Here is a 25825-nt window from a genome sequence, read left to right as displayed (position 1 = left end):
GCTTCTAGCTGGATTTGTTTTTGTGACGCAAGGAAACATTCTCCTTCACCTTCCAGATGTCCCGGCGAAGCAGCCCCATACGTAGGAGGGCTTTTCCCGAACACTGTGGAAGGAGTTTCTCCTTTGGGGTTCACGTCTCTGTCTACATGTCATTTTTAAATACTCTTGAGGTGACATGTGCAGGAGCAGCCACAGGGCCAAACCACACAGTGAGGGATTCCAGAAAGCCGCACACGCTCCTGGGGGATCCGGACTGCAGAGCAGCTGGGCTGGTGGGGGGCTCGGGACCTGCGTGTGCTCCCTGACCACGGGGGCTTCTTCCCTCCTCTCGGCCGCACCTGCACACACAAGCCTACCCGCCACGGTGTGGCCCCGACCCCGACCTGAATCCCTCGCCCTGAAACACCAGCACCTCTTTCCTCCCCTTATGCAAGTCCTTCAGGCTGGGCTCCTGTCTAACTTTGTCCCCTCCAGCCCACCTTAAAGACTGTTGACGGGTTTATCGAGCCTTCCCTGTCACCCTTCAGGACTTTCTGTTTAACCTGTCTGACTTACTGCTTGTCTCCTCAAAGCCTGGATCTCCTACTTCTTTTCTGTCTCCAACAGGAGAAGCAAAGTGAGTTGAAAAAGCTCATAACCAGGAGTTGCACAGTTCAAACTGCAGCTGTGTGACCTTGGGCAAGTCGTGTAACCTCTCTGACCCCAGTCTCTTCTGTGTAATATCGTTTACGAGAGCCGCCTCATGGGGGTGGGCACACAGTTAGTTCTCGCTCCTCATCCCGGAAGTAGACACTAAAGAAGTACTTGGATAAGTGGTTTGACTGTGGATGGATTGCTTGCTTCAGATGTGTCTGAAGGAGAGATCAAAGTGAGAGGAACCAGGGCCGTACTCGTGAAAAAGCCCCATGTGGTGCCACCAAGAGCCTTCCAAAGTGAGTGAGTGTGTGCCGAATTTATGGTGAAAAGCATGTTGCACGTGGATCCAAGGTTCATGCACTTGGCCAAGGGGTTCCCTCGGTGGAAATAACAATTTGTTAGAACTAAAGTCCCACCTGAAGGCTTCGCCAGCCCAAACTTGAACTTCTCCTTATGACCTCAAGGGTGAGCAGTGTTTCCAGTGGGACACTGCCATCTCTGAGTCATCCCAATGGGAGAGTGTTTGCTGAGTCCTTGATTTGAGGTTGGAGGAATTGGGTTGGAGGAATGCATTGTCATACAGACGCCGCGGTCCCCCGCGTTCTCCCTGGGCGCCGAGCGCAGTGCTGGGCACGGAGCAGGTGCCGGCTGCATGCCTGCGTCGTGGAGATCGGCTGCAGCTGCCCCGCTCCAAGGCATCAGTGACAGGAGGAGCTGTGAGGCCTGGCACGTGAACGGGGCACTGGCCGCCGACCTGCCGGGGCCACCTGGGGGTCCTGGGCTGGCCCCTCGCCAAGGAGGAGCCCATCCTAGGTCCAGCCAGCAGATGCCCAAGCGCCTCTGCGGGTGGGTCCCATGGGCTCCGCGCGGCAAGCTGCACGTGTGTCTGAGCACGTGACGGGAGTGCCAGTGGCCTGGGAAGTGGAGCCCCAGGGGCGTGGCCTCCCCCTCTCAGTGCCCACTGGCAACGACACTGCAGGCCTGTTCACGGCGCACACGTCACGTTGCTACCTTGCTGGTTTCCACAGCAGGCTTGCTTCACTGCGAGGGGCGTCCTTGTGTGGAGTCAGCAGTCCCCTGGAGGCTGTGCTGAGGGAAGATCCAGGGTTGCTTTCAGGATCTCTGTCTCTCTCTGTCTCTCCCTGTGAGTCTCTCTGTGTCTGTCTCTGTCTCTCTGTCTCCATCTCCCTCTCTCTGTAACTCTGTCTCTGTCTTGCGGTCTCTGTGACTATCTCTGTGTGTGTCTCTATCTCTGTCTCTGTCTTTCTCTGTCTCTCTGTGTATATGTCAGTCTCCTTCTCGCTCTGTCTCTGTGTGTCTGTCTCTGTCTCCCTCTTTCTCTGTTTCTGTCTCTCTCTTCTCTTTCTCTGTTTGTCTCTCCTCTCTGTCTCTCCCTATAAGTGTCCCTCTCTCTCTGTTTGTATATAAGGCCCTGAATCGTTCTGGCAACAGAGAGCACACACTGTCAGATGTCCTTCACCGTGAGCATCTATTTAGACGAGTGGCTGCACCAGCATATCTGGATCCCTGTTAATGAGCCTGAAACCAGAACCACAGTGCTGACCTTGCCCGGGTTTGTACATCTCAGCAATAACAGCTGCTGCCGTGAACGGAGACCTTGCGTTTTCCTTGTGATGGGGAGGTCTGCTGTCCTCCCTGGACGCAGGAAGACTGTCTGATGCGGAAGGAAGAGGGCTGTCAAAGAGCCAGGCCGTGCACCTTGAAATGCGTCTGTTTTTATTCCCACTGAGTCTTTCCAGGTGAACTGAACTCAATCATAAACTACAAAGTGAAAGCAGATTTTTCGTAGCACACCCATATGGAGCCGACGGAGCAAGCTCACCGCCATGCCCACCCCTGTCCCCAGGCGTGGAGGGCAGGCTTGCTGTTCTCTTACTGAGAGGTGGACGGATCCGTGGTGTGCGGGAGAGGCTTCTCTCATGGGCTGCTTGGGGATCCCCTTGTCATTCTCACCATCACACAGTGACTCAACGGGGCTGCAGAGCTGGGGAGCTGGGAACAAGGGTGCGGCTTATTATATCCCGAGGTGCTTTTCAGCAGGATGCAAGCTAGCGTCCTGGGAGGTTTAAGCAGAGCTGGCGACTCACTTGCTGCAGACTGAGAACACCAGGACCAGCAGCATCGCGGGGGGTGGGCTGGGGGCAGATGGGGTCCTGGACAGATGTCTAAGTCTGTCATCAAGGCAACGGCCAGTGTGGTGTGGAGCTTCCAGAAAAGATGCCCGTGCTGATTTCTTAACCGGTCCTGAAAGCAAGCGTCAGAGCAGGCACGGCTGGAGGCTGGCGGAGCCCTGCTCAGGATGGCACCCTCCCAACTCACTCTGCTTTGCTCTTTTCACTCTGACACACCCCCTTCAGGTCTGAGGCCACTTTCAGCAAGTTCCTATTAGGAAATGCGGGTTCTTTGTACTCTGCGCCACCACCATCCTCAGTCAACACTTGCTGATTTAAACAAGTGAGGATCAGACATTCGGCCCTCGACTCTGGTCCTCCACGATTAATAAATGAAGGACCCTCTTTCACCCCCTGTCCCCCAGCAGCAGTGTCCTGATGACAGCATTTAGGCCAAGCTGCAGAACTCAGCAAGCATCTGCTTTCAGTTCCCATTTTTGGTGTATGAATTAACTCTCGCAGCGGCAGGGAGAGGGGGAGAGGGGTAGGCACCTTGGCCATGCCCTGCGTTCACAGACCACGTGGCAGGCACAGCCCAGACAGTGACCTCCGGGGAGCGCAGGTGCTAACCTGCCGCCAAGCGCACAGGGATGAATTCATGCTCACATACAGGTAGGCCTGGACACTGGCAAGGGGGCCACACCTGTGAGCAAGGGTTACAGAACAAGCGAACCCTTCTGTCCAATTCCGCGTGGCATAAAAATAGTTTAGTGCCCTTCTTCATGTAGTTGTAAAAAATATAATTTTTTAAGAATAGTTGAGGTACCTTAAAATTGAGTTCAAAGTGGTTGACTTACTGGTTTTCGGTTTTTCTATTCATACGGTTGTACAATCATCACTGTTCCCTAATTCCAGAACTTTTTTATCACTCTGGAATAAAAAAGTCCTGTACACGTTAGCAGTCACTCTCCAGTCTTCTCTCTCCCCAGCCCCAGGCAACCACGAATCTACTCCTGTCACTATGGATTTGTCTATTTTGGACATTTCATAGAAATGGCATCATTACAATATGTGACCATTTATGCCTGGTTTCTTTCACTCAGCGTAATGTTTTCAAGGTTCACCCATGTTGTAGCTTGTATCAATGCTTCATTCCTTTCTATGGCTGAATAGTATTCCATGGTATGGATGGTACCACCCTTTGTTTATTTGTTCATTAGCTGATAGACATTTGGGTCATTTCCACTTTGGGCTATTATGAATAATGCCGATGTGAATATTTGTGTACAAATGTGAACATATATGTTTGTGTGAACATATATTTTCAGTTACCTTGGGCATATATCTAGGAGTAGAATTGCTGAGTCATGGGCTAACTGGTCAACCCTTTGAGGAACCACCACCGTTTTCCACAGAGGCTGCACCATTTTCTATTCCCACCAGCAACGTGCACAGTCTCCAGTTTCTCTTCCTCCTCGTCAACGCTGGCCATTGTCCACTTTTTACTTTAAAGCCATGCTAGTGGGTGTGAAGTGATATCTCATTGTGGTTTTCATTTGCATTTCCCTAATGATGGATGAATGTCTTTTCTTGAGCTTATTGGCCATTTGTATATCTTCTTTGGTGAAATATCTATTCAAATCTTTGCCCATTCTTTAATTAGGCTACTTGTCTTTTTATTGTTGAGTTGTAATAATTACAACTTTTTTGCTCAATGTACTTTCGTCCTAACAAAATATCATAAGATAATACTTCCCCCCAAACAGTGAAAATAGCATAAGCCCAAAGCAAGAAGAGGTCAAGCGCCAGAAAAGGCAGGGCACTCTAGCCAAAAGAAGGTAGTGGAATGAGGAAGGTCAGGAAGAAAAATGAAGTAACTTTGTTTTAAAGCCAAAACACTGCAAGGCGGTTTCCTGTGGCCTCTGTGCCTGTGAGGTCCTGTGGAAGGCACCCTTCAAACGAGGACAGCAGACTTGGTCTCCCCCCTCCTCCCCAGAGCGCTGCAGGGTATACGCACCTACACACACAAAGTGCTTTGAACGTGTTTAGAGAACTCTCAAGCTCACCAAAGCTGCTGTGAATGCGTGAGAATATCAAGGAGCAATTCTTACAAGGCAGGCCTGTGTCTTATTTAGATTTAAGACTCCTCAGCACCTTATAAAAAAATGTTTGGTTCCCGAATGCATCAGCAAGTCAAAGATGAGATTTCGAGGTCTCGTATAGATACGGCTTTATTCTCGTTTTGGTTTATTATCCGAACCTGATGAACCAAATGACCCAATCATTTAACATAGTTTTAGCACATTTTGCTATAGATGCATTACTTTTCCCAATTCCACAGACATCTTTTGAAGCTCTGGACTGGTCTCGCCTCCTGGCAGGAGGGACCTAAGCCCACAGGTGGCCAAGTCCCCACTCCCTGCAGTATTTGCATGGCTAGTGCAGCCAGGAATCTGCCACTGTACTTCTCTCCAGATAGCAGTGTGCCCCAGCCCCAGGGCGATTAGACTAGCAGAGCCTCCCGAGACTCCTTCAGCAGGTGGACAGGGCCAGCGGCCTTTGACCTGGCCCTGTGGCTGCAGGGTCCCCAGAGCAACAGACGCCTTTGCAGATTAGTTTCAAAGTGTGCCCTGCTCTAGAAGGGAAGGCACCCTTGGGGTTCTCATTTTTCTGCCCTCCCTCGCTCCCGAGGGCCCCTGCCTGATTTGCATCCTCAGCTCAATTTGCATCACAAAATACACCCAAACTTCCCTGGACCCGCTGTGGTAGGCAGGCAAGTTGTGTTTTTTTGTTTTGTTTGGGTTTTTCATCTCCTGCCATTTCTCTAGCAGGTTTCTGGTTACATCCAGATGACACTTGGATTAGGTTTCATTTTATGTCCTTGGCCTATGATTCAACTAGCGCTTCCCACTGGGCCAGAGTCCCTCCAAGATCAAGCCCCGTTCACTGGAGGGGGCTCAGGGGGCGGCCCCTGCAGGCCTCGTGGAAGCATCACCCTGCTTCTCACGTTCACTGGGCACCTTGATCTGCAGGCCAGGCAGCTGCGCGTCCTTCAGTTATATGCTCTGGGGTTGTTGGGGGTTTTTTTCTCCTTCCTTTTCCCCCAAACCCGGAATCAATATTTTGGGAGTAAAGGGGATGGGGAGGAGGGAGGAAGAGCCCCAGGGGACAGAAGTTTGCAACCGCCCAAAGCAGCTCTGTTCTCCAGAGGGAACCCTCCAGACTCATTCAGCACCAAGTGGCTGCAGAGGAAACCCTGCCGGGCCAATGATAAGGGGGAAATGGAGTCACTTCCTTACCAGCTGCTTTATTCAGGTAGAAACAGTCCTCACTTCCTCGCGTGTGCTGTGCTGGCCACCGCTCCCAGCGGCCTGGCCGCCTGCTTCCCCTTTTGATCTCAGCCACAGTGGGCGTCGGCGCACCACCGCCTCCGGGCTTTAGGGAGAGCCCTCCTCTCTGCTGTGTGTGCCCCCCTCTCTCCTGGGGCTTATATGTCAGTTGGCTCTGGGCGTTGGAAAACCATAGATCGTGTTTACTGGGAATGAGTCTCAGACTCCTTAGTAGAATCCAAGACTAGTGACCACCGGTGGTCTTTATTTTTTTAAATTTTATTTATTTATTTATTTATTTTTGGCTGTGTTGGGTCTTCGTTTCTGTGCGAGGGCTTTCTCTAGTTGCGGCGAGCGGGGGCCACTCTTCATCGCGGTGCGCGGGCCTCTCACCATCGCGGCCTCTCTTGTTGCGGAGCACAGGCTCCAGACGCGCAGGCTCAGTAGTTGTGGCTCACGGGCTTAGTTGCTCCGCGGCATGTGGGATCCTCCCAGACCAGGGCTCAAACCCGTGTCCCCTGAATTAGCAGGCAGACTCTCAACCACTGTGCTACCAGGGAAGCCCCACTACCGGCGGTCTTTATGTTCCCATGAAGGTCCAGGATCAACTTGGGGCCGCTGATCATCTCCCCTGTCTTGTACAACGGGCACCAATGCTGCCTCTCTTGTCGTGCCCAGGATTATTTTTTTTCATCTCTAGGCAGCATTTTCAGTCTTCATAACGTAGCTGGAATCTCCCTGACAGAGGGGTAAGTGGTCCAGTGAGTTTGGAAAATGCCCGACAGCTTATCCCCCCCTTGGAGACTCACAGGGCATACATGTGGGATGATATTCAAAATAGTTAGCGACCGATATGGCACAGACACTGACCAGTGAGATCCAACGCTGACCATTATGAACCATCTGAACATCACTTCCTCACAGGAAGACACTAGAGGCTGCTGCTGCAAAAAAAGGCAGCGGCTTTTGTTTAAGCCCATCATGTATTTGTCCTTTGAACATGCTCCTTTTAAAAAATATCGTCTCTTAAGATACATTTGGAAAACCTGTTCTCTAGTAAAAGAAATCAGTGTATTTCAGTTCCACAGACATTTGCTGAGTGCCGAATATGTGACAGACACATGCTCCAGGGATCCAAAGATAAATAAAACATGGTCCCTGCACCTCCAGGTGCTAATTATTGAATGGGGGAAGACAGACATGTAAACAGGGACTAGCTGAGGATTATTCAGCTCAACCCAGGGGCTTGGAGAAAGTTGCCTGCAAAACACGATTGCACTGAATTCCTGAATGAACTAAAATGAACTTACACGTGACAGAGCTGAGCAGGAAACTAGGTTGGGGCAGAGCATCGGGAGCCTTGGATGTCATGTTAAAGAATTTGGAGTTAAGCATGGAAGTGACAGATTTGATTCTGAATAGATCACTCTGCCTGCAGTAGCGAGAGGAGATTGAAGGGTAGGGCATTAGACTAAAGGCAGAGAGATCAGATGGGAAATCCTAGCAGTAATCCTGGGGAGAGAAATAGTTAGGTGGTGAAATCAGTGGTACATATACTGTCCTGTGGAATCCCTTTGCCCTTACCACTTCAGAGCTCTCTAGCTTGACCTCCAACTACAGGAGATACAGCATCTGGATCTCTTGCCCCAAGGGCTTTCTCTGGCCTCTAGAACCCACTTTACCTGTGCACCTGACTGGCCAGAAGTGCTGGGATATTGATACCTCCATAGGAGCAACCCTCAGCCAATGAATGGAAGGAGGTGGTGTATAAATACCCCAGCTCCCTAGCCGCTTACTGGAATAACGAAAGGTGTGTGTTCTGCGCTGACCCCCAGATTTCCCAGCAGGATTCAGTTCCAGTTGCCAGCAGCAGTAACTTGCTTGACAAGGTAACTCATGGCCACTTTCCCTTTTCTGTCTCACTTCCCCACTCTCCTGCTAGTGTTTCCTGGGATCACCTCCCACATAAACTGCTTACACTCCAGTCTTTTTCTTAGGGTCTGCTTCTGGGGGAACCCAACCTAAGACTGTGGGATTTACCTGTGAATGAATGGATGGGAGAGAAGAGGAAACATCTATCTAGGAGACTCTCAGGGTGTGGGTTTACTTGACAGCGTGGACACTGTAAAGGTGGGAAGAGAGGCCGGCTTGCTGGAGGGGCTTTGATGACTCCAGTCTGGACAGGCTGTATTGTAACTTCTGGTGGGTCATCTAAGAAGACGATTGGAATAGGAATCTGGCTGTCAGAGGAGCAAGTGGGGCTGGATATAAAGGTTTCAGAAACATCATCGGGGGTGGGGGGGGGGGGTTGTTTAAGACCATGAGAGTGAAGATTAGCTGAAGAGAGAGAAGACAGTCCAGGCTGCTCAGGGAGGATCAAGTACCCATCAGGGCAGACAGAAGAGGAGGTGCCCATGAAGAGATGGAGAAGAATTCTCCAGGAGGCAAAGATTTACAGTGATCTCAGCATCCAGTGTGTCAAAATGCTCAGTCAGGTATGATCTGAAAAGTATTCAGTGGATTTAGCCACATGGAGGGTATTGGTATTCTCGGGAGAGTGGTTTCAGAAGCGCAGTGGAGGACTTCCCTGGTGGCGCAGTGGTTAAGAATTGCCTGCCAATGCAGGGGACAAAGGTTCAAGCCCTGGTCCGGGAAGATCCCACATGCCGCAGAGCAACTAAGCCCGTGCGCCACAGTTACTGAGCCTATGCTCTAGAGCCCGCGAGCCACAACTACTGAGCCCAGGTGCCACAACTACTGAAGCCCACGCACCTAGAGCCGGTGCTCTGCAACAAGAGAAGCCACCACAATGAGGAGCCTGCGCACTGCAATGAAGAGTAGCCCCCGCTCGCCGCAGCTAGAGAAAGGTCACGCGCAGCAACAAAGACCCAACGCAGCTAAAAAAAAAATCAATTAATTAATTAATTTAAAAAAAAAAGTTTCTCTCTTTAAAAAAAAAAGAAAGGAAAAGCGCAGTGGAGGAAGTGGCCAGGCTGAGTGGATTAAAATGTGGTGGAAAAGCAGCTGATGAGAGTAGGTTAGCAGTTTGTCTTGGGGGGAAAGAAGAGAAAAGGTAATGTTTAGGGTGGAACCCAGCATCTGCGTGGACATTTTGAGGAAATCTGAATGTTTATATGCCAAGGAAATAAGAGACAGAAGGTGGATGAGGTTGACATCATAGTTGGGAGCTGGGGCAATTGACGGAGGAAGGTTCCAGAAGCAACAGGAGACAGTGGAATAAGGGAGTGGGGTGTAAAGAACAGGGGAGGACAGATAGGGATGTGAGTTAGTCGGTGCTCCCAGATAGGAAACTGGGGTGATTCTCACCCAATGGCCCGACTTTCTCAGAGAAGAAAGAGGTGACATCAGCTGTTAAACAGTGAGGGGACACATGAGAACAGTGGTGGCAGTTTGGAATAGTCATAGAAAGCAGCAGAGCCAAGCTCTGACCCAGGGTAAGGGAGTGCTCCGTGCTTTCTAGAACTCACTGAGTCTGGAGACCATGAATTTAGAGCAGCCCCCATCTGCCTGGCCAGACGACTTTCTTCAGCAACGCTTGGAAGGCCAGAGGTGACTGGGGGGCAGGATGGGGTCAAGGTTGGATGGGAGGAGCAGGGTGAGGGAGGCAGGGAGGGCGCAGGGAGACAGAGCCCAGTGCCTGCCAGGGTCCTCAGCCACTGAGCACAGGAGGCCGGGGATGCGAACGCAGCCTCTCGTCCTCCTCCGCCTCATAGCAGCTTATCAGCACACACTGTGAGTAATTTACTTTCCCAGTCTACATTTCATTTGCCTCATTTATATAAAGGGCGTTATCATTACTAGGTGTTACCACACCAGTGCAGGAGATCTGAACTTACTTGGAGGTAACTGCCCGCTCAGTTTTGAGTTACTATGGTTCGCCTTTTCCATTTTCTTTCTTTTTTATAAATTTATTTTATTTACTTATTTTCGGCTGCGTTGGGTCTTCGTTGCTGTGCGTGGGCTTTCTCTAGTTGCGGCGAGCGGGGGCTACTCTTCGTTGCGGTGCGTGGGATTCTCATTGCGGTGGCTTCTCTTGTTGCGGTGCACGGGCTCTAGGTGCACGGGCTTCAGTAGTTGTGGCTCGCAGGCTCAGTAGTTGTGGCTCACGGGCTTAGTTGCTCCGCGGCATGTGGGATCTTCCCGGACCAGGGCTCGAACCCGTGTCCCCTGCATTGGCAGGCGGATTCTTAACCACTGCACCACCAGGGAAGTCCATCGTCTTTTCTATCTTCTAACCCTTGCCCTCAGGTTGTCATGAGGGAGGCGATCCCCATGGAGACAAAATGATAAAGCCATGACAGATAGAAAATATGAAAGGCGTTTGATAGCAGTGTTCAGTTTCCTGTTAGCGCCATCTGATTTTCTTTTTATTCTGCCGACAGGACCTTCCGCTCTGTGCAGGGTAGAAAATGGCACACGCCTCGATTTAGTTTAGTTCAATGTGCACACAGAGGCATCCCCTCTCTGGATTGGAAGCTCTTTGAGGGCAGGATGACTTCCCCCCCTTAGGGTCTCCCATGATGATGTAATGTATCCACACAAGTCAGCTCAAAGACTGTGGAACGTAGCTGAAGTTCTGATTTGTCTGCAGCCAACCAAGACCACATTAAGTTTCGCCACGGTGCAAGGAGCAGTGAGAGCCAGCATGGAGTCAGGGGCCTGGACTTACAGACGCTGGTTTCATTGTTACCTGTTTCACTCAGTGTCATGTTGGGAACATCTCTCCTTGCCAATAAATACAGGGTATAGTTTTTAGTGACGGTCCCATATTCCATTATCATATTTTCATATATTTTTGTTGTTTTCGGGTTTTATTAATTTTTTCAAGATAAAGAACTAGAAGTAGAATTACTAACAAAACGACAATATTTTTAAAGCTTTTGCTACGCATTGCCAAATATGAAAGGTCTCTCCATTTACCTCTACCTGGGAGTCTATCAGTTGTGTAAGAGTATCTGGGGCTCCCACCCCCATCCCTACCCCATCCTTTTCAGCAGAACTCAGTATTCTTTTTCAGTTTCTACCAATCTGATTCGTTTTTAAATCTCGTTTTATTTGGAATCAGGTTTAAACGAAACTTTTTGAAGGATTCTGAAGGGGAAAGGAAAATTTTGGAGGGTGGGCTGCCTTGAGGGACCTGTATGTGTATGTCTGTGTCGGGGAGGGGGGGAGGAGAGAGAGAGAAATAGAGGAAGAGGGGAAAGGAAGGAAGGGAGGGAGGGAGGAAGAGGGAGAAGGGGGTGAGAGTGGTCCCAATGCAGGAGGGATGATACTTTTACCACCTCCCCCCAACTTTCCCTGGCTTAGGAGTCTTGAGTCTGGTCTGTTCCCATCCGTCTGTCCCGCCCACATCTCCCTGGCTTACTTCCAACCCTGCAGCCGGGGTCCGGGGTTGGGATGTTGGCCGCCCTGCCCCACTGATGCCAGCCCTGGGTGGAACTCAGACTCAGACCATCTGTGGCCTCTGAATTTGTAGTTTGTGGGGAAGCTGTCTGCAAAAGAGCACGCAGAGCTGGGGCACTGCCTGCCTTCTCTATGATGTGAGAGGCCAACAGGAGAAAGGACCCTTCCCTGGGGACTTGCTGTGCCCATCCCTGAGGTCAGGCAGAGCCCTTGCCAGTCCTGACATGAGCAAGGGCTGCCATGCCTTCTGAATATATAGGCTGGGATTTTGTCCGAATCACATGACAACGGCCCAGGTTTTCTTTTTCCCTCTTTGTTGCTTTTAATACATAAAATGAGCATGTGTTTATTTAAAACAGCTTTCAAACTTAAACAAATAATGACAGACTGTTCAAACAGACTTCGGAAATCACCCTAATCAGGATGTTTGAAAAAGCAAGAAGAGGACTCTCCATGAAAGTAGCTTTTAGGATCTTCAGTCCTGAAACAACAGGGTCTGCTCTGCACTTTAGAATCACAGATGGGCAAACCGTAGGAGCCAGATTCCATCTCGGGGGTTTAAAGAACGCCCCTCAGCCCTACAACCTGACTTAATAATTTACGAGGAAGTAGAGTTTGGCGTGTGTTATCACCAGAACACATGACGGGTACGTTTGAATTCACAATTTCTATAGAAATCACCAAGCATCTTCAGAACCAAAAGCTGACACCTTAGAGGGAGCTAGTAAATTGTTTCTGGAAATTAGCAGGCTCGGTAGACCATCTGGAGGGAAGGGCAGTTTTAGGAGGGATGTAGCAGGTTAGCAAGAGGACAGACCAGAGAACAAGGTACTGTTTCCACTAGTTCACACTCTGGGCCACATTTACAAATGGCCTCAGTCACCTATGTTTATCTTCACAACAACCAATTTTATGGGTGAAATAAATGAAGCTCAGGGTTGGGTAATTTGTTCAAGGTCATAAGCAATAAAATGTCAAAGCTGGGATTTCACCCAGACCCTCTCCCCCGAGTTCAGAGCTAACTCCCAGATCCCTGGGGCTGCGTCATCGTCTCTGTGCTCATTCTTTGGGTTAAGAGATGCTTCTTTAGCTCGTTCCACTTTAGAAATGATTTTTTTACTTTATAGTGCACATCAGAAATGGGCCATGAGGTCCGTTAGAAGCATAGTTATTAATGTGAGGGGCTGGGGCTTGGGAGAGGGAATTATTCTGGCCCTAGAGAGTTGGGGGTATTTGGAGAGGTTGTTTCTTCTCCTGCTGGTACTGTGCACCAGACAAAGCAGTCTGAGTTTGTCGCTGCTTCCTCCACTTTCCCAGGATGGCTCCTGGTCTGGAAAGGTCAGATGGCCTAGGCCTTAGTCTGTTTCATATTCTAACAAACACAGAAAACTCCATTGATAACTAAAGGGATGCTGGGTCCAACCACTGACCCTCTCAACATCAAGCCGAATTGCATACTGCCCTGTGCTGGTACTCTGAGGAATTTGGGGTGCCCTTTGGCTGGGCTCTTGTGGGTTCCAGCCTGCCCATCCCTCAGGGAGAACAGCACGGAGGGGAGGGCTGTTTGTTAGACGTTTGCTGTTGTGTCTGTGGGATCCTGGGATGTACTTTGCAAGAGGCAGTTTCTCTAAATAGATCCTGACCCCTTTCTGCCCCATTTATGCCACTTACATGTAGGGAAAGTAGGAGGTGTCTTGACAAACAGCCGTGATTGTTAGCTCAGCTTTGCGCTAAGGGCACTAAGCACATATTTCATTTATGTCTATTGCCTTGCTTGCTAAGGCTCAAACTTAGAAAATGTTAACAATAGATTAAGAAAGAAGAAAACCCTTGCGCCCTCTCCTGGTAAAAGTTAATCCAGTACATCTGAAGGTATAGCTCACTCACTTATGGGGAGCAGTTATCTGTCTAGACTAAGTAATCTTGTACTAATTTGACCAAAGCTATTGACACACTAGATGGACCACTGGGTCTTCCTTGGGCTGTGATTACAGAGTTTCTTCTAAACCTTTCTTCGCAGGGCTCCTCAGCCTCAGCGCTATCGGCGCTTTGGGGTGGATAATTCTTTGTGGTGAGGGCTGCCCGGTGCCTTGTGGATACTGAACAGCATCCCTGGCTTCTACCCATTAGATGCCAACAGCACACCCATCCCGGACCATGACTACCAAAAATGTTTCTAGGCATTGCCAAATGTCCCCTGGGGGGCAAGACCAGTGAGCCCCACTGCCCTAAACCCATGTCTGCCTTTTTTTTTTTTTCTTTTTTGGCCACACCTTGCAGCTTGCAGGATCCTAGTTCCCCGACCAGGGATTGAACCCACGTCCTCGGCAGTGAAGTGCCGGGTCCTACCCACTGGACCACCAGGGAATTCCCTCTTGTTTGCCTTTTGTAAAAGGTGCCACTGGTCACAGGGCAACCAGTGAGAGAGTGAGGATGGCTCAACACAAACCTTTCGTGACTGTGGGGAGCAATTTTGATGATTGGTCAAGTGAGTTCACCTCTGGGAATTTGTCTAAAAAAATCCAAACAAGTAGACAAGAGTTTATGTATAAAGCTGTATCATAATGTTGTTTATGAGATCAGAAGTTTAAAACAACCCAAATAAAGAATTGGTTAAATAAAGTACAGCATAGATATAGATATATAAACATATATGGTGGAATACTATGCAGTCATGAAAAATAATTGTGTAAGTTTATATTCAATAACATGGGACTTTTCCCTAATGATGCCTTAAACTCTCGAGACTACTGCAAGATGTCCAGTGGTTTTTGTATACAAAAGGAATAATTTCAAGAAGGCAGAGTAAGCATCTAGGTGAAGTATTAGGCCAAACACAGAATTCAAACCAATGTTTGACTTCAGAAAACTTTACTCTTTAATTGAACAAACATTTCTCAAACACCTACATGTACCAAGACCACACATAGCACTGGGGAGACAAAGATGATACCTGGTCCCTCTACTGCAATACTTGCCCCAAACAGACAAAAACACGGTAAACGTCGTCAGACCCTCCTCCCTACCGTGATGCTGGACGTCTCCGTATGTTACTGTCTCCCATCATGAAATCATGTGCTCTAATTCCAGGTTTGGGGGCCTAACCGGAGCTACATCTTGTTGTCCTCTTCATGCCTGATTAATCACACCAAGGGAACAACATTTCATTTACTGCTTTATATATTCAGATATATTTAGAGTTGTCCAAATACCCACTGGGTCCAAACATGGAATCTAATCTTCCCCAACAAATCTAAGAAATGAGCATTCAATGGTTTCAGCTTTTCTCCTACAGCACAGGAACAAAGAAAATGAATCCGTAAGATGGGTATGAAGAATAAATAAAATAATGCATGTCAGGCATTTGTTACAAGTGCCTGGCATATAGCAAGCACTCAATAAAGGAGTAGTTGGGTTTTTTTTAAAATTATTTTTACGAATGGTCATGCTAGCTAAAATTGCAAAGCCTGCCGTATTTCTAACTGCCTTTGCTGTTTTATCTTTTCCCTTAGCACCTACCACTCTCTAATACACTATATGAAACATGTAGTTTTGTTTACTGTCTATCCTACTCCACTGGGTCAAAGCTTTTGCGCTTTTAGCCTATTTCATTCACTGCTGTATCTCTACGGTGTCTGGTACATAAGTAGGGTCTCAAAAAATACTTCCTGAATGAAAGTGAAAAGAGTGGGTCTGACATCATTGCCCCCAAAGTGCGTTTGACCTTTCCCCTAACCCTCCTGAAGGTGCCCAGGCACTTCAGATGCCTTTCTCCCTGTCATCTGGCATTCCGTCCGTGCCCGCTCTAATATTCTTTTTCTTCCCTCCTCTCCCCACTGCAGGATGCCTTTGTGGAGCTGTATGGTCCCAGCATGCGGCCTCTGTTTGATTTCTCCTGGCTGTCTCTGAAGGCACTGCTCAGTCTGGCCCTGGTGGGAGCTTGCGTCACCCTGGGTGCCTATCTGGGCCATAAGTGAAGTCCACAGGCCTGCCACAAACACATATGCAAAAGGTTCACTAAAGCAGTAGAAATAATATGCATTGTCACTGATGTACCATGAAGCGAAGCTGTGGTCTCTTAAAAACAAAAACAAACCACCACCAACAACGAAAAAACAGCTTTCAGGCTCAACGTCGAATCAGCTACTTACTGCCAAAGGGAAATACAATTTATTTTTTACATTATTAAGAAAAATAAGATTTATTTATTTAAGACAGTCCCATTGAACCTCCTGTCTTTGGAAACCCTACCACTAATTACTAAGCCCCACCTGGATGGCTCCACCTGGTCTCCTGTGCCTATAAACACGGATTTCTGTTCCATGTTGTTGGCCCAACTGACTCACCATCTGAAAAGCAAACAAATTGACAAAGGACTTGACTGTTCCAGAAGCCGGGTTTCTGGCTGCTGGAGGTTAGGAAGAAGGTGTTCCCTTTCTTTGCCTCTTTTTGTTGTTGTTGTTGCCCTGGAGGCTGTGTTCTTAATAGAGGGAAGGTCCTTGGAGGGGAGACCATTCTTCCCTGGCCTGCAGAACACTTTGCATATGGTACACACCCGGTTGGAAGAAAACCATCGGGAACTTCAGATGGACTTGGTATTTGCCAAGATCTCCACCCCGAAGGACAGTGTTGGGAAAAATGCCCTTAAACCATAGGAAAGTATTTTTTTAAGCTACCAATTGTGCCGAGAAGCATTTTAGCAATTTATACAATATCATCCAGTACCTTAAGCCCTGACGTGTATATTCATATATTTTGGATACGCTCCCCCTCCAAATACTGGCTCTGTCTGTGTATGAAACAGAATCCTCTGGAATGCGAGGAAGTGAACGTTTCGGTGACTTCTTCGGCATCAGGAAGCACCAGGCCGCCACAAGTGCCTGCTTTTCCGCAAGAGGCCGCGGTCTGCTCTGCCTTGCCCCAGCTCGGAGACCTCGTCCTGGAACCCAGCCTGGGCACTCGCTGGCCTGCTCGAGGGGTTTTAAACAGAGCGGTGTGGTCTGCGAATGTCTGGAAGGTGACGGAGCTCAGAATCGCGCGGGCAAGGAAAGAAGGCAGGAGGCCTGGGCCTGCTACCCTGGGGCCCCCTGGTTAGGCGCCTCTCCACGTGGAGCGTGGAACCCGGGAGCCAAGGCTCTTCGGGCGTCTATCACTGCGGAGGGAAGGAAACAGGCACTGCGCCTTCGCTCCCGCCCCCCAAGGGAGACGCTTGCGTGCGCCTCGGCCACGCGGCTGCCAGCCTGCCCGTGCAGCTTAAAGCAAGATTTTAAAGGCTTTGGGGAGGGTCATAAATCCTAAGGGAAGCGTTAAAATGGATTAACTGACCTATGTCTGTGGAATTACGATGTAAAACATTATCTTGTCATTGTAGTTTGGTTTTATTTGAAAAACCTGACAGAGGGGGGGAAAAAAAGTTCCAGGTGTGGAATGTGGGGATTATCTGTACATCCTGGGGCGTTAAAAAAGAAAAAAGAAAAAAAAAAAAAATCAGTGCTGGAAAACGCTAGAGAAGTAGCAAAAGAAGTGAAATGTCCAGCTCATAAACTAGAAATATTTTTTCAAGTTTAGAATCAGCCTTGAGACATACGTGGAATAACTGTGGCATTATTGCATTATATACCATTTATCTGTATTAACTTTGGAATGTACTTATGTTCAATGTTGTGGTTGATATTTCGAAAGCTGCTTTAAAAACAAAAAAAGATTACATGCATCTCAGCATCTTTTTAAAAAATTGTATTTAGTTATGGCCTCTACACTATTTGTTACCAAAAATGATCATTTTTTCCATTTGAGATTTTTGGCTCTTAATTCTTTAAAAGCATTTCTGAGGAGGTGAGCTAAGCCCTGGGTCTCAGCTACCTGAGAAAGCCTGGAGCATGCCGGCCACCCAGCCACTTTGCTTGAACCGAGCTGCGTCCACTTCCATGTCAACAGAATTATTTATTGTGAGGGACGTATCTGTTGTCCCTTTGACCTTGTTGCTTAGGTTTACTTGTCCTTGGCCAAATCAGAATTTAACTCACATCATTTAGGATTGCATACATGTTTGGTTAAACCCATGAGGTTCATTCGGCTGGAAATCCAGATGGAAAATGACCAGGGGATTAAGTTCTGGCTCCGATGGTTTGCCCTTTAGAGATGGCGTCCGTGCCTGTTTCCACGGAGACCTGTCTGGAGCCCTCCCGCCCTCCTTCCATAGGGCCTTTCTCCGTGGCCGTCCTCAGGTCCTTCCTGAAATGCAGTGGCGCTTACGCCCTAGACGGAGAAAGCAAGAAACCCATGGTATGAAGCCAGACCTCCCTGGCGGGCCTCAGGGAACAGGACGATCAGACCTTTGAATGATTCTAATTTTTAAGCAAAATATTATCTTATGAAAGGTTTACATTGTCAAAAGTGATGAATATGGAATATCAAATTCTGTGCTGCTATCCTGCCAAGATCATTCTAATGGAGTCGGTTTGCAGTACACTCCAAGTGGCGAGATCCTCCAAGCTGCTTTAGAAGTAACCATGAAGAACACGGACATTTTTAATATAAAGCTTGTTTGTCTTTTGTTGTTGTTGTTGTTGTTGTTATTGTTATTGTTCAAGCTGGGATTTGCAGAGTGTTCTAAAAATGTATATATAAAAAAGGTCACAGGGGCTAATTTCTGACTGGTTTCCTTTTGCTGTGGGGTTACATTATCTGGTTTTAATGATAAATGTTCCCGGCCACCTGACCCCAGAACTGTACAGTATTGTGGCTACACTCTCTCTAAGAGTAGTTGAAGTTGCATTTTTCTTGTTGTTAAAAACATGTTAGAAGCAATGAATGTATATAAAAGCCTCGACTAGTCATTTTTTTCTCCTCCTTTTTTGCATTGTCTCAATTATTTTGCAGTTGGACAGCAGAGACCCATTCCTACCTAACAGGTGTGGAGGAGGGATTCACACCTGAATTACCATCAGCGTGGTGCACATGTTGGCCCAGGTCAGGGTTCAATAGAGCACGTGCACTTTCCAAACGGAGGTCGAGGGCTCTAAAAAAAGCCACAAGGAGAAAAGCACCCAAGAACCTCCTGGGTCCTCCCAGGCCCTCGCTGCACAGACAGCCCGAAAGAGAGATCAAAATGACAGCTCGCACCTTCCGCAGCAGACACTCATCTCAGATTCTGCAGGCTTCAGATGTGGCTTAAAGTCACATTTCGAATGAAGGAAGCACTTTGCTATAGTTCAAGCCAAAAACCAACAGCCTCTGCCCCAGCTCACTTATCTCTGTCTATTCCGATATGACCTTCCATTAAGATGTGACTTTATTTCATTAGTAAATGTTTATGCTTATCATCACTTAAAGACCTAGTCCTGGCCCAAGGTGGGAAATTAGGAAGTGATCATAAATCAAGAGGAGTTCTAATAATCGGGATTAGACTTAAATATGTAGGACAGTCCCAACACACGTCTGGGTTTTTCGCATCGAGGATCTATGGGATAAATAGAATTGCAAATTGTCTATATTGTAATTAAACTTCTGCTAAAATGATGAACTTATACATGTGAACTTAAATTCTAATTTCGACTGTACTTCTAAGGCAGCGGCTGTTTTTATACTTCCTTATCACTTATAGTTAGTAATGGACACCTCCTCTATCAGAAAAAAACAGGAAGGGCTTGAAATATAAGCCATTCTAAGGAAATTAGGGAGTCAGTTGAAATTCTATTCTGATCTTATTCTGTGGTGTCTTTTGCAGCCCAGACAAATGTGGTTATACACTTTTAAGAAATACAATTCTACATTGTTAAGCTTATGAAGGTTCCAATCAGATCTTTATTGTTATTCAATTTGAATCTTCCTAGGGATTTTTTTTTTTTTTAATTATTATGGGACAAAGAACATTTGTTGCAGGGTTGGGAGGAAGAATTTTCAAATGAGCAAAACATTCCCAAGATTGGATCAGGGTGTGGAGGCTTTCAGAATAGCCAGGACTGTAGGATGTGAAATGCAAACAAGTGAAAACTTCACTAGGATCAATGTGATGCCTCGGTGAAGGACCTTATGCAACAAACAAGAAACATTTTCAAGTTCTGTGGTATATTTAGCTTCTAGAGACAACAGAACAACTCAAAGTCCAGCTCTGTATGGCAGAGCAGATGAACCAAAACTCTTTTAAACATCTGCCATCAATGGTAATGGTATTAATTTCAAGCCTGGACATGTCTAATGGCTATTTAAACAATAAATTTGTAATTTTAACCAACAGGATATTTAATGAAAACCTTCTGGTTGGTAGGGACATCTATTTCTAAATACTTATTATGCACAATACAGGGAGAAAAAAAGTGAGACTGAACTGGGTAAGTAATAATACAAGTTCCTTATCCTTACCCAAAGAATCATTCTGTTCCATGTCTGTGCTCATAGGACTGGCCTTAGCCAACCATGAAATATGCATCCCACGGGGCACAAAGAAAACCAGATGGAGTATGAATGGTATTGCCCCAATTCATCATGACTACCCCAGAAAAATAACTGAAAGGCAATATATATCCTATTGATGACAAGGTTGTTTTGGGTCCCAAGGTAAGCTCAGCAGACAGAAACACTTGTGGAAGATGGAAAGGCTTAATCAAGAAATCCCGGGACTGTTACTAAATATGACTAGAGTATATTAGTAACTCCGTGTCCCTAAACCTTTTAGGGAATCTGCAGTGAGCCCTCCAGCCAGCTCATTTCATTAAGTTTTTGCCTCTGGGGTAGCATTTAAAGGAATGATAGCCGATCACATTTCTTTGGAGGAAGCTTGTGTTTATTATACTATCTTCTTAAGTTTTCAACCAAGTTTTGCTTTTGTTTTGAGTTACTGGGATTATTTTTGTTTTCAATAAAAATAAGTGTATAAAAAGTGGTTTTGTATTGAAAGCTTTTGTTATCAAGATGTTCACACTTCTCCCTTCCATGGGCTGTTTTTAAGACGGATACTTCTTAGGGGTGGCTGATATCCTGCAACACTGTACACACACAAAAAACTATATGATAAGTGTACTTTAGATAGTTAAGATAAAGTAAGTCTCTGGTTGGCAAGCATTAAATATAATGGCATTTTCTTTGTATTGTTGGGGAAAGCCCCACTGCCATTCAACTTTCTTTGTCTGTCCAGTTAATATTGTGAAGAAAAATAAAGTACAATGTGAGATATTGGTTGTACCCTGGAATTGTTTGTGATGCGGTGATGTGATTTTGCCCTGTCATTCAAAGACCTTCTTAACAAGCCAGTAGAGCCACCCCGGAGCCTGACTGGTTATGAAGCCCTGGGTGGGCCAGGCTATGGGATTGCTCAGCGGGTGAAGCCGCCTTAGAAGGAGGTTTTGTTTCCTCGTTACTAACCCTTCTGGTTGGGTTCAAGGTGGACCAGCCTTGAGTTCTACTCCCATTGTTGCTGCCCGGTGTGATCCCTCATACCAAGTGAAGATCCCAACCTCTGCTCCGTAAGATGAAAGATGGTATAAAAAGGAGAGAAAGAAGCTAAAAATTCTGGTTTGAAGTGAGCGTTTTAAGATAACCAAAGCAGTCACTTGTTTTGGAGCATAGACATCCTGAACAGCCGGGCACCTATGTTTCCCTCTTATACTGCTGCCCTAGGAAGGCATCAATCCTCCAAGGCTCTTCCCTTCAACTCAGTTAAAAGGACTCCGATAGCAGCATCTGCTAGCTGCCAGCCCCTGTACACGTAACACCACCAGTTCTTATTACCTTGGAAGGTGGGTACTGGCTTCTCCTGTTTTACAGGCGAAATCTGAGACTCATAAAAGTTAATATGCCCAAGTCCTCAAACCTCGTGAACTGCAGAGGCAGGATTTGAGCTTGTGGTCCGGCTGCCTCCCGGGCCCTTGCTTCTCTTCTATCAGTGGTCTTCAAAAGGCTGCACATGGAGCCTTGGGGCACCACATTTGCAAGGGGTAAGCAAGCTTGGGGTGTTTAAAGGAATCAACGTTCCTGGCATGCCAGGGATGCTCCGTCCTAAACTGTCCTCCGTGAGAACACTCCTGAGGTCAGGCCAGTTCTCATCTCCCACCTTCCCTTTCGCAATCATCTGTCACAGCTCACAAAACAGGGGCGCACACAGCCGTCCCTCCCGGAATCTGGCTGTGATTCCCTTGCCCTAGCCACGGGGGCCAATCACGCCTGTCTCTTCCCAACTCCAGTGAAGTCAAGTTTGGTAGCTTGAAATAGGCCCTGGTGGAAGTATTTACACCATGGAAATGAGCATAAGATACAAAATAGAGCTTTTTTCCCCCTCTTGTTTCTTTTTTTTTTTCCAGAGAGCCAATTCACCTGCACACCTCTGGGCACTGTCCTGGGGATTTAAAACCCTTCAGTTACCAAAAGGTATGATGTGAAATCCTTGGGCTGTATTAGACACTAATGCCTGGGAAACGAATCCTTTTGCAAATCACTTTTCCAATTGGTTGCTTTCAACAAAGGTGAAAGAACACCTAGTCAAGACGGCCACCTGTCAAGCTGGCAGGATGTGGGTTTTTTTTTTTTTTTTTAAATATGATTTCAGAATATAACTCAGAAATCCAGAGTTGTGTAACATTACTATACAAAACTCCTTCCACTCCCTCGTACTTGGTATGTGAACAGCTCTCCTCGAAGCTTACATCCATAAAAACAAAGAATGGGTTTGATGGTGAACCCTAGCTCTTTCTAGTAACAGGTCATTTCTATTTATAGATACTTGTCCTTCTTGGTGGGGAGGGGGAGGATGATAAACCAGCCCCATTTATCTCATTAACACTTGTATTTCCAATAAAATTAAAAATTTAGATTTAATAATGGTTTATCAAAATGTGTAATATATTTGTATATTTTTATTAGTTGGGTAATAATAATAATTGTAATTATTCAATTATTCAACCTAGGAACAAAAATGTAAAGCCTTACGGTCACAAAAATTCATAGTTTACTTTCGTTGTAGAAAGTTATGACAGGTTAACCAATTTTAAACTTTCAGTTGTAAGACATATCATATTAGGATAAAATGGAGGGTAGCAATATGAATTTTAGGGAAGAAAAGGAAAAACGTAAAACTTCCTGGGGTCCAAAAATAACTTGTTCCTGTTTTTTTCATGTAACTGACGCTGAGTATTATGCATGATTATTGTTATGGTATTCAGATTCCACTGTCTATAATGAAAAAGTGATGCAACAAAGTTATCTGTACAATGTCATTTGCTAAAATAACTTCTCAGACAAACTTGTTGTTAGTATGTGTCAAAATTCTATTTCAAACTGGCCTCAATTCAGGGATTGTCAGAGACAATCCAGAGGAAAAAAAAAGTGGTCCCCCACAACCAAAGAATGCCCAGAGCCTGACTGATGTGTCTTAAGATAGTGAATGGGGAAGCCTAACTTCTCAGGATTTCTTAATCCCATTAAAGTCTATCTGGAAATTACTCAAGCGTTTTATCAAGAATCATAATTCACGGAAAGGGTTATAAATTACATCATACAAAAAAAGTTCTGCCACAGATAGTTTCGGGACAATTTGCTTTCCCATACTATTCACAATACGTTGGCAAGAAAATCCTTTGCCACTATTTATATTTAAGTTTTAAAAGTTAAATGTCAACTTGAACATGTGGAAGGGTGGTAAATGCCTTTTCAAACTCCTTTTAATGGAACATTCGCAGCTGTTGGAAGACTCCTGCCCTGTCTGCCCCTCTAGGCACTCCCCCTGGACTTTACTGGAAGCCCCAAGGTGGATGGGGGAGGGGCAGAGGATACACGCCCTCCCCCCCAGGACCCAGCAGGTAATTGGGTAATGATAATTGTAATAAAATATTCATTCCAGGAACAAAGTAAATAAATAAAAACAAAGCCTTAGCGTCACAAAAATTCAATTAAATGCACAGGCTCACTACTGTCATAGAAAAGCATGAGAGGCTAGTCAATTTTAAATGTATTATTTTTGTTGCAAATCTGTGTTTTAAAATTCCTTTTTTTTTCTTTCGCATTAAAAAACCACAGACCTGCAGCTCATTGCCCACCTCACCCCACTTGTCATTTGTCTGTCTGTGTGTCCTTGGTTGCATGATCCTGTATCATTCTTAATCTATGCTGCTGAAATATCTGAGCCCACATCTACAAGGAAAGGCAAATCCCAAAGCAATCAGGGCCTGTTCTTTCCTTCTTTCTTTCCTCACCCCCTGGAGAACTCTGACCGGTCTCCCACAAGTTGATGAGTGGATCCAGTGGTCCAACAAACGTTTGTTGAGCTCTGCTCCTAGGACAGGTGTGGGACAGAGCTCTAGGATTTAGGAATTATTAAGACCCAGCCCTTAGCCTCAGGAACTCTCTATCTAGTGTCTTGTCTGTTTGGCTTTTTTTTTTCTTTTTTTCTTGATAAAATATTTATCAAGTCCAATTGAATAAGCTCCTTGTTTTCTGGGGTCATCTTACATCAATCAGGCTAACTTGCTATTTATACGACTATACATTCTCTTTCAAAGTGGGTTGTTTAGGTGCAGGTTCCCACCGACAAAAAAACGTAAACATTTCTCTCTTTCTAGCCAAGATTTGGAACTTTCTGTCTGAAACAACTGGCTTAGATGCTACATAGCTGTGGATTTTTTTTCTGCATTCTCTCTCTGTTTTTCCAAACTTTTGAGCCCACTTCATCTCAGAGGCCAGTAAGCAGGAGGGAGTAGAAGCTGCAAAGACCGTGAGGAGAATTCAACAGCAAATAGACCCAGGGCGGCTTTGATCTCTCCCAAGGGGGACATCATCTCCTGTGTCCATGTGGAACTCCTCAGCCAGGGTACAAAAGAAAGAAAAGGAGGAATAAAATATTTATAGGAAAATTATTTCTCACAAGCAAGCATTTGTTCTAAAAGTTTTTAGAAATATAATTATTTGTCTCCTTCTTGGGTTTTTCTGTTTTTAATATGAGATACTTTCAAGTCCCCTAGTTGAGTTTCCAGGAAGCAATAATCCATGTTGCCTTGGGTGGAGTTTAGGAAAGAAACTAGGTCTCAGGAGTGAAAATGTTTCCATTGAAATTGCCACATGGAACTCTTGCTGCTTCTTTAATGTTCTTGCATAATAAGGCCCCATTCCCCAGGGCAGCGTGGACCAGCTCTCCCCTGGCCCTCTGCTGCAGGACTCTCTGTCCTCTTTGAGACCCAGCTGGACTCCTGGCCTCACTTACCCTCACCTACCAAGTCTTATCCAAACGGGAAACCTCTGGACCAGTGCCATCCAACAGAAATAAAATGTGAGCCACATTTGTGATTTTTCATCTTCCAGTAGTCACATTAAAAATTAAAAATAGTACATGGAATTAATTTTAATAACATTTTATTTAACCCAATATATCAACATATAATCAATATGAAAATGACTGAGGTCATTTCCATCCTTTTTTATATGAAGTCTTTGAAATTGGTGTGGAATTGACAGTTGGAGCACATCTCAATTCAAATGAGCCAGATTTCAAGGGCTCAATCTCTGCATGGGGCCGGTGGCTACCATGTTGAATGGCACCACTCTAGACTCTGTGTACAGATGTTTTACCGCCCACACACGAACAACATGCCTGTAAAATGCCTTCCTCTGTCTGCCCCCATTTCCCCTACCCCCATGCTAATTAAGTTGGGAAGGCTGAAAAGCATCTTTCTCTCCGACTGCCTCTGTTAGGGGAACCACTGACGGAAACCGCCCGCCCTGGCCAGGCACAAAAGCAACCACTTGCATGAGTTACTTTACAACAGGAGCTCCTGGTAAGGAACGCGGAACTAACAAGCTACCACCAACAGAAGAATTTCAGAAAAGTCAAAAGGAGAGAGGACACGCCAGTCCATATGTCCTACCAACTCCCAGGATCTTCCTCGCTGGAATCCATCTTGGCTGAGCGATGTGCACGCCACCAGGAAGGACCCTGAGTCAAACTATGGGCCAAGCAAGATGACTGGCCAGAGACAACCCGGAAACGAACCCCATTACCATAAAACCTGAGACCGCGAGCCACGTGGCAGAGCAGTTCTCCTGGGTTCACTTACCCTGCTGCCCTCCGCCCAGGCGCCCCTTCCCAGTAAAGTCTCTTGCTTTGTCAGCACGTGTGTCTCCTCGGACAGTTCATTTCCGAGTGTTAGGCAAGAGCCCACTCTCAGGCAGGCCCTGGAAGGAGTCCCCCTTCCTGCAACACCTCAAACCCTCTTTTCCAGACTTTCCCAAAAGAATTCTTACTTTTGAAACATTTGCTGTTAGGTCAGAAGGGAAACAAGATTGCGGTATGTTCAATGAAAGTATTTCAAGCCCTAATGG

General features: G+C 46.5%; 1 protein-coding gene and 1 long non-coding RNA gene across 2 annotated transcripts in view; one reads left to right on the top strand and one right to left on the bottom strand.

Annotated features, from left to right (window-relative positions):
• Nucleotides 1–20693, top strand: part of BCL2 (BCL2 apoptosis regulator) — a 184022-nt gene extending 163329 nt beyond the window's left edge. Inside the window, exon 3 of the mRNA XM_036823413.1 lies at nucleotides 15364–20693. Within this exon, the coding sequence (XP_036679308.1) occupies nucleotides 15364–15498 (135 nt within the window). The 3' untranslated portion in view covers nucleotides 15499–20693. The remainder of the gene's footprint in view (nucleotides 1–15363) is intronic.
• LOC118880050 overlaps nucleotides 1–25825 on the bottom strand; it is a 152992-nt gene that overhangs the window by 3914 nt on the left and 123253 nt on the right. The window lies entirely within an intron of this gene.

Source organism: Balaenoptera musculus, chromosome 14 (assembly GCF_009873245.2).
Source record: "Balaenoptera musculus isolate JJ_BM4_2016_0621 chromosome 14, mBalMus1.pri.v3, whole genome shotgun sequence".
NCBI classification, from domain to species: Eukaryota; Metazoa; Chordata; class Mammalia; order Artiodactyla; family Balaenopteridae; genus Balaenoptera; species Balaenoptera musculus.
Note: the sequence above shows the minus strand (reverse complement) of the source record. Positions and strands in the feature narration are given on the sequence as shown.